The sequence below is a fragment of the Lagopus muta genome, chromosome 1 (genome assembly GCF_023343835.1).
Source record: "Lagopus muta isolate bLagMut1 chromosome 1, bLagMut1 primary, whole genome shotgun sequence".
Taxonomy (NCBI): domain Eukaryota; kingdom Metazoa; phylum Chordata; class Aves; order Galliformes; family Phasianidae; genus Lagopus; species Lagopus muta.
Genome location: NC_064433.1, coordinates 80,003,328 through 80,020,851, shown reverse-complemented (window position 1 = coordinate 80,020,851; position 17,524 = coordinate 80,003,328). Strand labels below are relative to the sequence as shown.

Below are 17,524 nucleotides of genomic sequence, written 5' to 3'. Positions count from 1 at the left end.
TCCAGTCAGGTGCAAACTGCAACCCTCCTGAGCTGCTGACAAGAGCAGTTGCGCCTTTCCCACGGCAAAGGGACCCACACCACTGCTCTCTCAGGTGCAGTACTCACTCAGATGTAATTTCTCTACCATGACCACTGCTGTGCCTGCAGTGCCACTGTGCTTGTGTCAGGAACTAGCACATTTCCGAAGAGGCTGTCACTCAAAATTAAAATTAATGTATCTGGTTACCTACTTGAGATATTTCCAGCAACAGGATAACCTAACATTTTGAATAGTCTGCAAGGACTAAAAATAATGACAGGTCACCATCCAAGACAAAACCCTGGAAAAAGCATATCATATAATTTCTCTCCAGAAACGATGTAAGAATTCAAGAAGAATGTAATTAGATAATTATTTCTTCAGATTTTTTTTTTTCCAGCTCCAAGGCAGTATTTTGCCACACTGAGCATCATTTTCTCAAAGGTAAGTTGTTGAAGATCTCTCTCCTAGACAGAAAGACCAAAGAAATACAAACAAGAGAAAAAGAAACTAAAATAAAGGTTCCAACCCTAAGTTCCAACTCCCTGCCATGGGCAGGATTGCCATCCACCAGATCAGGTTGCCCATCCAACCTAGTCTTGAATACCTGCGAGGATGGGGCACCCATAGCTTCCCTAGGCAATGAGCTCCGAGTAAGGACTTTCTTCCTAGTGGCTAATACAAACCTACCCTCTTGCCAATTAAAACCATTCCCCCTGCCTATCACTGTGCTCCCTGACAAAGCATTCGTCCCAGCTTCCCTGCAGGCCCCCTTCAGATACTGAAAGGCCTCGATAAGTCCTCCTCACAGCTTTCTCCAGGCTGAACAAGGCCAGCTCCCTCTGCCTGCCCTCACAAAAGAGGTTCTCTAGCCCTTTGAGCATCCTCAAGGCCTTCTCTGGACCTGCTCCAACAGGTTCACACCCTTCTCATTTTGGAGTATCTGGACGCAATGTTCAACATGGGGTCTCATGAGAGATTCCCCACAGTTGGTAACCCCATACGTTCTGCTTCTTTTACAGCCAGCTGGCACTAAGATAAGTCCATGTTACAATAAAAGTTTTAAATAGTAATACTTTAAGGGCTGCAAATGGAAGAGGTGTATGCCAACTATATTAAAAAAAAAACAAAAAACAATATTAAATGAATCCTATTCTAAACCAAGTCTTCAATAGCCTAATGTCTCACACTTTGGAGGCTGCACTATCCCCAACTGCAATTCCCTCTGTATTCTCACGTCAGCCTTTTGCCAATGCTTTTATGAATATATATAGCTAACACAAAATGCACAACACAACATGTCATATGCAGAAGTACTGAAAAACAGTACAGTTCTGCAGTTTACATTAATTTTTCCTTCCATTGTTGCCTTGAGAATCTATGTTGCCTACATAACAAGTATTTGTCAGAAAATTATTCGTGGCACCTACCCAATTCAAGTCCACATTTTCCATTGTATTTTAAGGACTTAGTGAACACATTTTAATAACTACTACTCTAAGATTTAGTGTTTGTTCTTTCAGACTTTGCTAAAACATTCTCAGTACTGTAGCCTTTTAAATGAACAGACTAGGCTTACTATAAAATTGAGCTATTCCTACATTTAAGCTGTTTTACTTAATTTTTGTATGCAGAGGGCTACATGTATAACAGGACATGAAAAAAAAACAAAACAAACACAGGTTTGGATGATCATTCAGAATTACTATTTCTACATTCAAATAAATTATTCAGAAATTTGTCTCTGCTGAGGTGAAAATCATCATGCCCAGCTATAACTTACTGATTTTTCAAGCCTTTATACAGTACAATCCTTTGGCTGTTATTAGACATAACATGAGTTTGCCAGCACTGTATATTCAGTTATAAATTGAACTCGATCATCTCTGAGGGTCCCTTCCAACTCTGGGTATTTTATGGTTCTGTGAATTGGTCAATAAGAATTACCATAAATCATGGTAGCAACATTTTAAAAAGCTGTAGCTGGTGGTATGCAGGCCATCAACAGTTTTTTATTCCTTTGCTTCAATACACTGTCAGACAAGCATAAACGAAGCCAAATGATCACAATCACAGCACATATACGCTACACAACTATTAGTTTATAGTTGCTTACCCTCAGAATTGCAGAACTGAAAACATCTAAGTAACAAAAGCAGCTTCTAAAAAACTTTGAACAAAATGATGATCTCTGCCTGGCAAGCACCTCAATAACAAAGGGACATCTATTTCCTTTATTATTTTACTTTCATATTGTGAAAGTTGAAGCAATTGCAGAGCACTATGGCTTTGCTGATAAGGCCCCTCTACTCTCACTTTCCTGACTGAATTACGGAAGGACTTAGAGGGCTTTCATCGTGATATAAAAAGTAGTTTCTACAAAAACTCATTTAGGTGTAGTTTCTTGGGATTGCAGGTATTAATCAAGAATTGAAACAGGGTTTTTTCTGCAAATATCTGAAGGCAAGTAGCACAGTTTATTGCACAAATTCCATGGGAACTCTAGCAACCTGACATGTTTACAGACTGCTTTAAATCTCACAAAAGAGGTGCAATGGAAAGAACTGCAATGGAAAGAACTGCATCGCTCCAAGACACTTTTCAAAAGGAGAAAATTCTCACTCATGGCATCATCAGCTCTACTTGGGACAGCAGTTCTAGTTTTCCAATGGTGTTTCCTATGTAAACTGACACTACGTGAACCTGCTGAGCTTGAGATACACTGGGCAGAAAGACAACGTTAAAAAAGCAAGGAAGTCATAGGAGAAGGAGACGCAAGAGGCCTCTGGAGGAAAGAAGCAGGCTGAAGGACTTCCAGCAGGACAGACACAAAACCATTGTAGCAGAAGCTAAATTTACACAGCCAAAGGCTGGAGGAGACATGGTGAGAGCCTGGAAAGGTCGGGGCACACACGAGTGGGACTGTACTGTCAGCCACAGAAACCCTGAGCCTCGCCAGCTCATGTTCCTCGTACAGAAGGATGACAGCTTGGTACTGGCCGGTGTCAGACACTGTGAGAGAAGAGGTACAAAGACAGCAATAATACACAAAAAAAGGCATGCATGCACAACATCTCCTCTGAAATGTTGCCATCTTACTAAGAGCACAGTACAGATGCATCTAGAGGAATTACACACTCATTGGAAACCTTGCCTCTTTCATTGCAGAAGTTGAACAAGGAGGGAGTTAAACTAGGGAAAGAATCATTTTGAAGGTAACAAAGCTGAAACTGGACAGATTCTGGGAAAACAGGTCCCAACTATGTAAGCTATGAATTATTGTTCCATCCTTCTAATCTGAGAATCAAAGAATATTAACAGCTTACCAAATGAAGTCAATCAAGATGTGTTTAAGCATAAGCAATACGTAATTGTCATGCATTTAGAAACATCAGGTCTTCCTCGCTTCAAAAATAAGACTTTTCAGGTGGAAAGTATTTTTGCTCTACATTTAATTAGGTCCTGCTCTTCTGTCTGCAAAAAAGAGTACCTATTTTCACCTCTCAGCTCAAAGAGCTGGTAGGAAGGAGGAAGAAAAGAAGGCTACATATGTGAAGAACCTGGCACAAAGACACTCAACAATACTGTTTTCAAAGCTAAGTACTAACTGCATGCAACAAAGAAAAGAGGTAGATTCTTAAAGAATTAGAATCATGTATTAATAAATATTGGCTCAGTATGTAAGCAGCATTTCCAACCACGCTGAAAGTGCAAACCTGTAAGAGGAAAAAGAGCTGTATAATTAAAAGATAGAGCCATGTTGCCTGACTTCAAGATGGGCAAACAAAGAGTATCAAGTTCTCAGAAATGCATGAATAATTTTTTCAATTAAAGTTTACAGGCAAAACTTCGTACAGTGGTATCAGCATGTAAGTTGCCAAGCTTTAACAATGATCGTTTTCATTCTAATTCCCATGGAATTGAAAAAACACTTAAAATTCCATACCTTGATTATTTCCACCAACTGATCCACACCACTGTCACCTGGGAAGATTGGTTGTCCTAGTAACAGTTCAGCCAATACACAGCCCGCTGACCACACATCTAAAAGGGGAAAAAAGCAGAGGGTAGGAAAGGTTTAAGTAAAAGGTTTGTATTCATTCATTTATATTAAAAAATAAGTAGTTTTACTCTACTACTTGCCACATCTCATACTATAACATAACAAAAAATATATATATTCCTCTAATATACATCTAGCAAACAATGATGTGTGACACACAGCAATAGGGGGCACGTATTCTATAAGTCAAACCATAAGACAATGGGAGCTGGAAAATAATGTTAACATCATCGTATATTTACATTAAAACCTAACCACATAGGAAGAAGAAACAAATAATTGCCATGTGAAAATTAAGAACTTCCCAGCCTTATGCTCTTCTTCAATAACGTTCTTCATGAACTATGCATAGGTACCATCACAACAGCTGATGATTTTGTGGTTCCTGAATGTTGAATAGACTCATTTTTTTTCATCCCATGTATTAAAAGTATATATACATATTAACAGATAAGCCAATACTGCAAATATTACTAGCATTCTGCAGAATCTAATTATTACGGGACCTAGGAGATAACCTCTCATTCACATCAAGATCTAATTTTCCTCCCACTTCCATTTGCAAACTTCACAGGACAACAGCACTGCAGGGCCTGGGTCAACAACATCTGCCACTTCATTTTCATTCCTATAACAAAAACCACATCTAGCTACAATCAGCTATTCCCTTACGTGAAGACAATCTTCATCTATTACAGGGACATCTTATATACAAATGAGGCAGTTCAGTGCTACAACAGTAAGAGTGCATGCAGGAATTCAAGGTTGGTAATGCAATCGTATGGAAGTCAGAACAACCCTTTCCTTCCTATATCACAGAGAGAGGGTTAATATTGAAGCATTTTCCCCTTCTCTCAGGAAAGATACAGTTTTATCCAAACATACAGTAGGCAAAAAACACTGCCGATTACTGCAGCTGTTAAAATAATTCCAACATCAAATGGATGCATTTTTTCATAATGCCATAGTCCAGATATTGCAACAGTACTCATCCTAAAATGTAGCAACTTAAAACGCAAATGGTACTGGAAGTAACCCATGTTTAAGTCTTGAATTTCAACAAGCAGTAATAACAGAATCACAAAATCATTAAGGTTGGAAAAAACCTCTAAGATTATCTAGTCCAACCATCCACCCATCACCAACACCGCCCACTAAACTACGTCCCTGAGTACTACATCTACCCTTTGCTTAAAACACCTCCGGAGACAGTGACTCCATCACTTCCCCAGACCACCTGTTCTAACGCCTCTTTCTTTTCTTTATGAGAAGAAATGTTTCCAATATCCAATCTGAATCTTCTCTGCTGTAACTTGAGGCCATTCTCTCTTGTCCTGTCAGCAGTTTCCTGGAAGAAAAAGCCAATCCCCACCTTGTCACAACTTCCTTTCAGGGCACTGTAGAGTGATAAGGTCTCCCTCAAGTCTCCTCCTCTCCAGACTGAGCAACCCCCATCCCCTCAGCCAATTCCTCACAAGATGTGTGTCCCAGCCTTCACAGTTTCTGGATATGCTCCAGGGCCTCAATGTCTTTCTTACACTGCAAGGCCCATAACTGAATGCAGTACCTGAGGTGCAGCCTCACCAGAGCTGAGTACAGGAGGATGATCACCTCCCCCTCCTTCTGGCCCCACTATTCCCAACACAAGCCAGGATGTCCTTGACCTTCTCAGTCACCGGGGCAAGCTGCTGGCTCACGTTCAGTTGAGTGTCAAGCAACACCCTCCAGATCCTTTTCTTCCACACAGCTTTCCAGCACTCTGCCCCAACCCTGTAGTGTTGCCCAATGTTGTTGTGATCAAAGTGTAGGACGCAACAACTGGTCTTCTTGAACTTCATCCCTCAGCCTCAGCCCAGATATCCAGCCTGTCCAGGTCCCTCTTTAGGGCCTTTCCACCATCAGACATATTGACATTTCGCCCCAGCTTGATGCCATCTGCAACCTTACTGAAAGTGCACTCAATTCTCCCATCTCAATCATCAATAAAGATGAAAAAATAAGGAAAAATCAGACACTTTTTGTATTTTTAGCAATATTTAGTAGAAAGCCACCAAGGTGCCAAGATCTCTTCTGGGAAATGAAGACGACAACAGGCAAAGAACAACACATTGTGTTGGCTTCTGAATGACTGATAGCTATGGCCATCAGACTGAAACATACAAGAAAATGATGAAAAGAATGTATGACTTATCCATACATACAAAGAGCCTTCCAAATAGATAGCTGCATTTACAGGAACTTAAACAGCAGACCAAAAAACAGCAGATTTCTTCAGAAGTAGCAAAGAAATAGATTAAATGTACTAAGCCCAGAACTGAAACCTAGAAGTCTATTTAAAGGCACTGTAAGAGGTGTTGAGAAACTGAAGATTTTTCCACTGAACATACAAAAAAAGGTACTCCCAAAGCTATAATGGTTACTGACTATTTTGGGATTTATTTTGGACTGAAAAAGAACAATATATTGAAAGGAAAAGACAGAACACATTTAAATGCCAGTTTTGTTTTGTGTAATTTTGCATTCAGAACTCAGTTTCTTTTGAGATCTGGAAGCTACATCAGCATTATTTTTTTGAATTAGATTAGGGCTTCATAAAATCGTCTTAATTAACCTTCTGGTCTGGCTTCTCCATGACACCGGCTTTGTGCTTTTATCCCTCTCCAGTCTCCTTCAATGTCTTCCCACTCCACCAGCCAATTTCTGACAAGTCTTAAAAGGCTGAAGCATCAAAACCATTTCAGTTTTGGGAAAACAGAGAGGACAGCAAGCAGCAGCATCGCTGCTGTGGGAAGAAGCTCAGCCCTGCAGGACTTGCTTGGCCCAGGAACATACTGCAGCTGCAGACACGGCAGAGGATGCACAAGCAGCTGACGGCAGCATGCAGGAAGAAGCTGAGGGCACTGCAGAGCGAAAGAATAGAAAGGATGCAGGTCACAAGGAAGCAGCTGGGAAAATCTGAGGAATCCTTATGGTATTTGTGATGGGGGAATCCAGCAAACACAGTGAATCGACTGGAAACAAATCCGTTGCTCTTTGTGCTAGGAAGTCTGTAAGATCAGGTGATTTAATAACTTCTTACAAACCTATTTCATTTTCCTTTATTTTAGTTGCTAATACTATAAATTAATCAGCATGTACAAGAGACGCACTGAAATGCACAATTCTTTTTCCAGGAGCATCATTTCACTCTCGTCCAAGTTTGGACCTGGGCAATGTTCCCACTTCAAGGAAATGAAAAAATCTTCTAAGTATTCTCATTTAAAGCCAGAGATCTGCAGCCAACTTTAGCAGCTTGAAGTAGGGATGGCAACAAAACAATTTTCCGAAGGTGTTTATAGAACTCTGCTAACAAAAATTCAAGAAGAAACTGAGAAATTTTGACTCTGGCTCTCATCATCGCAGCAGTGGTCACTGTGCTATACACCACCTTCCTTAACTTGTTATTTAGAGGGCACGAAGAAAGAAAAAATATTTGCCTGCTCTCATCAATTCAGTGGAAACTAAGAATTTTCCCTCCATCTGAAACTCTCCTACGCTTTTTTCTTCCTATAGTAAGCTCTGTCCCAGCATCCTCTGATCTGACCTGATGGATTTCCTCCATCTCAGAACTGCTTCTCTGGAAGCCAATCATCTGTACAAACCAGCAGGGAAAAAATAGAGTCGGAACAGTAGCCCTAGGAGGTTGTAAAATCAGCAGCTTCTACTTGCCAAATGCCAGAGCATAAAATGCTTTTCACTGCTAGTTTTTTTGGAATGCTTTTTAGAACGTCAGAATGAGAACAAAATGTGGGATAATGGGCATGTGTTGCTATGTCAAATGCAAGTCTTGCACATCTGCTCAGCACAGATCCACAGCCTACATGAGGTAGAGTAAGGCTAAAGCCTGAAACGGTTAGGAAATCATCAACACAGGCACCTTTTCTCTGCAATGAAGAGATGAAACAGCAATCACAGGTGAGAGAACTGGTCTTCAACATCCATGCTTAGTTTCAGCAATGGGAATCACTGCTTTAGATAGAGAGAGAGAGAGAGAGAGAGCAAATCCTTTTCACTGCTCTGTAACAACAGATTTGGGACACAGCTCACGATGGTTCTTTCCCAAGAAATTAGGAGACACCGTTGCTGCACGTGCCTCTGGGGGAAATTCTGCTCTGAAGGAGATGAACTTCTCACGTCTTCAGTTCTAGCACTTGCTAGGAAAGTGAATGAATAACTTTGTGACACTTATTTTTGGACAGCTCAGCAGAAGCCAGTGATAGGGCTGTACAGATTGATCCTTCCCTGACAGCAGCTATAAATGTTGCCTCTGGAATGCTCTCAATGCCTGCTAGAGCCATAACGGAGAAAACGTGCTGGAGACCAGGGCACCCTCATTAACCAGAAGCACCACGTTTTCTGACAAGCACTCCTTTTCCCCATCTCCCAACCTAGTAAAAAACACATTCTCCAGGTAAAACTTGACTGTGGTCCTTCTTTTCATAAAGCAGAATCATGAAGTAACAACTATCTGCATCCAGCCCTACTCCAGAGCCTGCCTATGTTTGTCTCAGGACATTCAAGGGGAATGTGGGCAGCAATCCCACGTTTTCAGCTGGCAGCAGCCAGGCAACATGTAGACAGTGTACCCTGGGACAGCAGCGCACATGAACCTGCAAGGAAGAAGTTCCGGCTAAAACTCTCTCTAGGGGCAGCAGAAGGGCTCCATTTGCACAAAAACAGATGCTACTACTAGTTAGCTTCAGAACAAAACTGCCTGCTATCCTTAGCCTCACAGACACACCCATAAAATTCATAGTCAAAGGCGAATGAAGCCCCAAGTTCTGCAGATTTTAACTTGTGTTCCTGCCATCGAAAAATCCTCTGAAAGTATGCAGTAAGAATGCTGCTACAGGCCTGGTTTTAGTAACTAACTGGCAACAGCAACTATTCAGAAGCCTGAACAGGTTATTTCCCAGCTCGTTATTTTAATAGCAGTTCCAGGTCTGCAAGATGACACATACTGAGGTGTTAACTGCACTAAATTTTGATGCCACTGATGTTATCACACATTAATCTACATCACCAATCCAGTATGAAAGCTGCAAACACTACCCCCAGTTTCAGTTATTTTAAAAATATAATCCAAAAGACCCATCTAACTCACATGTTTTGATAAAATAAGATCCCAGAAATTACAAAGCCAGTTTACATTTCTGTTCTGACTTCCAGGATGCAGAAGCATCCCAGAGTGCTGGGAACTGCAAAAATAGTTTCTAAAAGCATTTTATTACTTCTCAACTCCCAAATGCAAAGATTATGTTGAAGAAAGATCAAGGAGGAAAGGGAAAGAAGGATTTGCTGAATTTCATTTTCAAACTATTCTGTGCAAGTTTTACCTCAGCTGATTTATTTAGAAGATTTTCAGGTGATAGAGGTGTTTTTTTTTGTGTATGAGAAAGTCTGAACCACAGCGGTCTAAAATCATGATGGTATTGGCAAGTTTATTTTTTATTAGAATTATTATAGAGACAGGCAGGTAACAAAATAAAAGTTTCTGCAAAAAAGGCAAGATTAAAGTCATTATACAGTTGGAGCCAGCAACATTCCATAGACTTATCTATAAAGCAGTCCCTTCTGGTGACCTAAATATTTGTTTTATGTAGTTATCCCCTGAAACAAGTTGTCTCAGTGCACTCTGATAACACAGCTGAGTCAACCTATTAGCTCTCAGATGGCAAAAATATGTCAGCTGGGATCAGCTGCCTGCCCTCACTCTCAAGCTCCTGCCACTTTGCTTTTACCTGTGCCCCAGAGCTTATCAGACTGCACAGTAATGTTGATTCAACTCATTAACACTGCAGAAAGCTACCCTAGCCAAAATGAAGTCTCTAGACAAAGCGAGGCTGAATCAGCATACTGAATAGTAAAGTGTGGGAGCCGATGTACCCAAGAGCAAAAGGAAGGCTGAGACTGCCACTATTGGCTTGGCTAACCATTAGAGAAGCTCTGCCACTTTATCTTTACGGATCATTACTCTCTCCAGACTCCTGGTCCTGCATCTTTTCGTACCAGGGGAGATATGTGTTTATCTTTACTGTGCCATTACTTTTCCCCAACTTCTGGTCGGTCCTGCCTCCCCCCCCCCCCCCCCCCCCCCCGCCTTTTATTTATATATATATATATATATATATATATATATCTATCTCAACGTGAGTGTTGCTGTAATATGATTCTGGAGAATAACTAACAGGGAAAAAGAATAATGAGAGGAAGTAAGTCTTTGGAAATACTTCTATTTTCAAAGAACTGAACATGTGAAATGACACAGCCAATGATTTTAACACTAGTTTGAGCTTACTACCTTTAAATACACTTGAGCGAGTTACAAGCTTATTTTTTCAAGACTTGTTCACGACCTCTGTATCCTTTTGAACCTATTAAACCTAGCCTGTACTACTCAGGACCGTAAGCAAGATAAAATCTTAGCGCCAGGCTTCACAAAGAGCCCAGGGAGTACCCTGACTAAAAACCTGATGAAGTGACTCACAACAACATTGCTGTTCACCTTGAGCAACTTTCTGTGACTGCTGTATGCACACCTGGTTATTTTCTGTCCTCTGCCTAAACCTTCAGCTTCCCTAGCATTTCCACAATGCAGCTGAATGCCCAGTATTAAAAAAAAAAAAAAAAGTCTTATTCACATTGACAATTAATGAGTAAGGGACAACAAATGCTAACAGAATTAATTAGCAGAATCTGAAACACTGCCATATATGTTATGTTAAACCTACCAAGAGAGTTTAAAGCCAAACATCACCCCGCATTTTCTCTCCCACTAAAAACACTTCACTGAAAGCCAAGCAAACAAGCTACAAAATTATTTGGGTCTAAATCACAACATACCAGAAGCAGGATAATAGCTTCTACTCTTTATATAGCTCTTTTTTATAGTTAAGTCATCAAATACTTTTTAGTTTTATCTCTCTCTTGTACCTACTTTTAAATTGAACAGCAAAACTACCTGGAGAACTTGAAAATGTTTTTTTTTTTGAATCAGATTTCATCCCAGACTAAAGACGAACAAGCATCATTTTAATTATATAATTGACATTGAAATCTCAAGAAGTGTAGAAATTGCAACAGCCCCCCAAAAGATGTGTACTTTGCTAAGTGGTGTCTGCCCATTTACAACAAAATTCTGCCTCTTGCAATCCTTTACTCTTAACTACAGAATAAAAACCCACGCAGCTGGTACAGACTTCAACAAATACATACACATACCTATACTGGAGGTATAATCGGTGGCTCCAAAGATCAACTCTGGTGCCCTGTAGTACCGAGAGCAGATGTATGAAACGTTAGGTTCTCCACGAACCAGCTGTTTTGCACTGAAATGGAAACAAATCAATAATATTTTAGAAACAAAAAGCTTCAGTGTATTTTAATGCAGACCGGTATTAAACCTTAGCATATTAAACCTTAGCACTCCTCACCACCCCCGAGTCCTAAACGCTAAATTACTGTGTTCCAAGCTGACACACAGCACAGACTTGATTTATTGTGAAATCAGCCCACCAGGCAGCCACCTTACAGTAGACACAGCAAAGGAAATGCTGACTAGAATCTGGAGGATAAACAGAGTCAGGATTTTGGTTGGCAGTTGTCTGGAAAGTTTGATGTGTTGAAAAGCTTGTGTACAAAGTCGAACATGACAGTATACAGCTCAGCCAGATGTAGCCACCTTTCAAGGTTCAAAATCCCTGGGTACTCACCAGAACAGAGTACTTCCTATTATTACTTTTATTTTCTTAAGCTTTCATAATATTCTGGCTTTTTCCTGTTTAAGGGAGTGTGTCATGAGGCTAAGTGGGCACGAAGACAAAGGTAAAAACAAGTTTGCTGGTGCAGGCACATGTTATTAGGCTGAGATAAACATGAAGGCTTCATATAGAAGTGAACACAGTGAATTTAGTTTTAGGTACTTTGTCTAATGCACATTCTTCAAATACAAAAATCACACCTGTATCTTTATTCACCTTTGCAGTTGCTAGATTTACACTGCCACAAAGCATCTAACATACAGTACTGCCACAACCATAACAGCGAGTTTCTTTAGAAACACAACAGCACGTTACTTCTGGAACATGAGTCTATGTTATATTTCTTTCTTAATTAATACCATGCTTTTGATAGCAAGGATGTGGAAATCAACCTGCTCTTTTGGAAGCACAATACATTCCACTAAGTGGCAACAAATCCCAGCCAAATCCAACACTGAGCCTCTGAGAGAAGGAAGAGCTCCCACCACCCAATTAGATGGTTTTAAAAAGTCTCAGTTTTGCCTACAGCTTTCTGATACAGAAACTACAATTAACAATTCAGATTTCTAACAGCTAGAGGTACAACCTGTTTATGCACTGTTACTTCAAGTTTAAGTGTGATTCCTATTTTGCTCCATTGCTTGTGATGTAGAGCTAGGAAGGAGATTCCCAAACCATGAGGCGTGACGATGCACTGCTTGAGTAATCACCATCTGACATTCCCACTCACTACAGGCAAGCAAATTTAGCAACAGCAATTTCAGTGACCTCTCACATGTATGACCTGGCTATTTTAGTCTGCAAAGTTACAGCACAATCTGAAGACTGAACTTCAGGAACAAATCAGTTTCCTTTCTCAGCGTGTCAGTTTTGTGTCAGTTTTACTTTCTAGATTAGGGCTGGACTCGCTTGTTCAACTGAATCACTTGAACAGAACTGGAAAAAATATGCCACTGGAAACTAGGATACAGGTGTCCACTATCTGCAATTAGAATTGCTGCTGCTGAACTTGATCCTCTACAGTATTTGAAATATTAGATGAATCAGCAGACCAACATAAATAGACTAATAAGGTAGCATTAGCCTTTTCAGGTTACTATGTCACTCTGCCTATCCTTTCTTCCATACGCTTTACTCTGCTGTTCAGCATTATTTCTCCATGGCACAGTATTTTCCCTATCAGTGGCTTTATTATTATTATTATTATTATTATTATTATTATTATTATTTAATCTGCACAAATAACAGGCTTGAATTTTGTTTCCTATTTGACACCCTTCACCAGTTCCTTTTCTTTTTTTCTTATGAGCTCATTTTAAAAAGAAAACACTCTGATGTTAATTTCTCCATTAAAAAACTACAAGCAATAAACTTCAGAGGAACACAAGAGTTCTTCTGCAAAATTTCACTAGATTTGTTTCGAAATAAATCTGACTCCCCAGGCTTCAGGCCATAAACAAGCTTACCTTCCGAAGTCGCAGAGTTTAAGGACAGCTGTATCAGGGTCCAGCAAGAGGTTTTGTGGTTTTATATCCCGGTGGCAGATCCCAAAGGAATGGATATAGGCTAAACTCCGGAACAGCTGATACATGTACAACTAGAACACAGAAATACAGTGTAAGGTATGCTTTCCCAGCCAAAACAAGCTGAACAACTCAATTAACACGTAACTCTATTAGAGTAAAAAACAGAACCACTCAAAATAAAGAAAAGAACTAAAAAGGCCCTGATGAATTTAGGTCAGTCCTGTGGAGACAGGGAAAGCCCAGGAACTGGCACATCTTCCTCTTTGTCACATAAGTTCACAATGTCCACATGAGGTTCAGATTGTCCTTTTGAAAATGAGCACAATTCCAAAGAAATAATTGTGCCAGCTTTCCAATATATATAAATAACCACAGAGCAAACAATGATGGTACTCACAGAAAACATATAGAAAATAGAAGTCTGCATTTACTTTATAAATCAGCCTCTTCACAGAAATGAGGTATTCCAAGTTAGTAAAAAAAAAAAAAAAACCCTTTAGCAAAGGAAGTTATTAATAGGGTATGAAATGCTGTCCAAGGAATATGGTAGTGTTTCAGCCTGACACCTGAACGAATCTCCTAGCTTGTTCTAGTCAAGGGGCAGACTCTTTCTAATTTCAAACCTCCAGGCAAAAAGAGAGGCCAACTGAAGACAATTTTATATGAGGCAAGGCAAACAAGTCTGCTAACAGCGAGTTTGCTCTGTTCCCCCTTCCAAGGCTGGCCAACTTTTAAGCAATAAAGAACACAGCAAGCTGAGAACCTGCCACAGCAAAATGACGGGGTAAGGCAGGGCTGTCCACATATTTGGCTGCAAGGAATAAGGAGCTGCTGGACATAATTAGAGCTGTATAGCACAGACAGTCATTAAGACATGGGGAAAACCAAGGCTTAACAGGCAGACAGGTTATTTCATAGCTTTCTTGTGTCCCTCAGGTTTTCCAAAATCATTCCAATGATGCGTAATAAGCCCATAGGCTGGAAATTGCTCTGGTGTTGCACCTTCCCATTTTCATGGGCTCATTCTCCCTGCACCAGCTTTAGTGGTCTGTAAAACCAGGTGCAATCGCTAGACATTGGTATCAACTCATGTTTGCTTCGCTTTCAACATTATCTTTGTATTTACACTCCCCCCACTGCCTTTTATTTTTCTTTTTTTTCTTTTTGTTTTTGGCAGGGAAGATACAAGCAGACACAAGGAAAAGAACAGTCTGACTACCAACTCTATGTTTTCAGTTTCCACATTTGTTTTTTCAAAACCAGATACCTGCACAGAGAAAAGTAAACAAACAAACATTTTCTGAATTGTCTGTTCTGGACACGGCAGGTACTTATTGTGCAAGTGTATTGCAAAATAATTTGGAAGATTGCTCTAAGTTGGCGAGTCAAGTCAATGCATGCAGTGCTCATGAAGCATGCCCTCCATCTCAATACAACAAATCCAGAACTTCCACAAATGTATTACAGAATGTTAGAGGCTGCTAATAAAAACTAACAAAAAGATTATTAGAAAATATTCTTGTAGTTTTATGAGCAGTTTCTTCGTTACCTAGGAAAGAGAAGCTCTCTGCCTCCCTACATACCAATCAAAAGTGAACAAATGGGTACGATCTGACATTTGCAATTGCCAAGGTATCTTCCATTTGCAAAAGTTCTAATGCCATCAAGGTCTCTTTTAAAACATCAGGCTGAAATAGGCTTGCCTTGTCAGAAAAACAAGGTAAGAACAGACTTCTTGGCCACATGGAAAGGGAAGTGCCAAATATCAAGGAAGATGAAATGGGTGAAGGAGAATTCTCTCTCATAGGATACTTACAGACCATTTTTTCTAAGTTGTCATAATTAACAGCAATTAGAACAAAAATAAATGAATAATTTATCAAAAGCTAGGCTAACAAGTTTTGTGGCACTTATAACCTGAGGACATATTGTTCCACCAACAGGCCAAGCACAGGAATTACCTTGCAGTAGAAATTCTTACTGCTGTATGTTAAAATCCTGTGCTTTCTTAAAAACAGGGAACAGTGCTGGCTATTGCCAAGACACTTAATTTTCAGTTTTGGTAATACTGGGTAATCGTACACTTTGTTATTGGAATAATTACTTTTTGCAACATTCATTTTTTCAATCAAATTAAAAGGTACTCTTCAGCCCACCCTAATGTTAAGCATTAGGCATTTAAAGATGAGCCTTTAGAAATCAATACAAATCAGAAATTTTTTGCTCATTTCAATTTTATGTTATCTGTGTGTAATGTTAGCAAGTTAAATTCAAGTTAACAACACTGGACTCAGTGATCTCTTCCAATACTCTACGATTCCACGATCATTCATTAGCATGCAAATTGTGCTCACCACAATAAACGAAATAGAATTATGAGACCCAGATGGGTCCCATACTAGACAAAAAATGAAGCTTTATTCATCTTTAACTACTGTACAAAGGACAATAAAAGATAAAGACAGCTAAATTGAGGTTTTGAGGCTAAAATGTGCATAAAAACATCTCCCACTCTTCAACACAAGTGGTAAAAGCAGTGAGCTCCACATATAGGGAAGGGGACAAAAGCACACCTTTCATTCCTTCATCGGAGGCACAAGAGCTCTTACCTAGTTACCAGGCAAAGGAAGAAGATAACACATAAGAGAATAGCATTCTTCCTGACATTCTCTTTAAATTCTTGACCTTTGTACTACTTTGTCATCATCATCTCTGAAAGCTGAAGCTGGGAATCTAGCTGGTCAGACTCTAAGCTATATGAAAACAAAACACCCCACACTTCCCAGACCTCCCCTTAACCATTCTGACATTTCTGTAAAGTGAGAAATCAGGTGCTGAAAGAAAGTTAAGCCTCCTGCCTCTACTCTTCCTTCACTCTAACAAATACATCTTCTGATCTTTTTTGTTTCTTGCCTCAAGACACTCATACTTCTAAAAACTCAGAAAACTAATTATGTGAGAAAATGGGTATTCAGAGAGTTCATTCCTATAATATACCTCTTCATCTAACCACAGTTATTAGTTACCTACCTTGACATAAATCATAGGGAGTGTTTGTTTGGCCCGACTATAATGTCTGGCAACTCTGTATACTGTTTCAGGAACATAGTCCAGCACCAAGTTGAGGTACACTTCATCTTTCTGAAAGAGAATAGAATTAAAAAATAAATCAATAACTATCTTGAAGCATGAAGAACACTAAAAGCATTCAAAAAAAGCTGACAGGTTGGGAAACATCTTTAGTAAGTGTGCCAGCAAATTGTCTTCCCTTTCGGCTTAGCACCGCACTCTAATATCTAAGTCAAACTTACATTTAAGGTCACACTACTCTATATGGCTTCAACCGTAATGTATCTTCTAATTATAAATAAGGACAATGATGTCCATTCATTATTATTTTCATTATGGGACACCGCCTTGAAATATTAGTCTCTTTCCCTGGGGAAACTCAAGGGCAAACTTAGAATTCCCAAACTCATACCATACAAATACATATTTAAAAAGTTTTAAAACGCCACATATTTTGGAAATGTTGCTTTAATCTTAGTGAATTCCTAACAATTAAGAGATTAGTAATTATAACTGATTACTGCTATCCATTCATAGACAGCAAGCTAGCGTTAATATTCATGGCCATTTTGTTAAATAAGCATTTTAATGCCCCAATTTTGTCCAACTTAAGCCTACAAACTAATTCCAGTAAAACAGAACAAAATAAAAATGATTCTTAAGTCTGCGTTTCTAACATCTGGAATTAAGTTAGAGGTTTGAGTGAATGTAATACTGAGAAACAACAAAAGTAGCTTTATAATAAGGTACTTTGTCACAGAGTTTGTTAGCAAAGGAAAGAAGGAACAAAGGAGAATTAAATGACATAGTACTGTAATCACATAGTGTCTAATTGGGGATGGGATTATTTCAGTGGTAAAACAGGTCTTAAAAAGACTTCTGATATTTTAATGCAGTCTTCTGTGCGAAGCATCAGGGCTGCAAATACATTTAATTATACACTCCCCCCCCCCCCCCCCCCATTAATTATATCAACCTAAAAGACTACATTTGAAAGCCAGTTGAATTAAGCAGAGGTATACTTCTGTGCTTGCAGTGCTTTTCTA

General features: G+C 39.5%; 1 protein-coding gene across 2 annotated transcripts in view; it reads right to left on the bottom strand.

Moving 5' to 3' along the window:
- GSK3B (glycogen synthase kinase 3 beta) overlaps window positions 1-17,524 on the bottom strand; it is a 142,220-nt gene that overhangs the window by 34,800 nt on the left and 89,896 nt on the right. For both annotated transcript variants that reach the window (XM_048941627.1, XM_048941636.1), the window contains exons 4-7: window positions 16,440-16,550; window positions 13,350-13,480; window positions 11,345-11,451; window positions 3,968-4,065 (exon numbers count right to left, since the gene is read on the bottom strand). In XM_048941627.1, coding sequence (XP_048797584.1) covers window positions 3,968-4,065; window positions 11,345-11,451; window positions 13,350-13,480; window positions 16,440-16,550 — 447 coding nt within the window. The remainder of the gene's footprint in view (window positions 1-3,967; window positions 4,066-11,344; window positions 11,452-13,349; window positions 13,481-16,439; window positions 16,551-17,524) is intronic.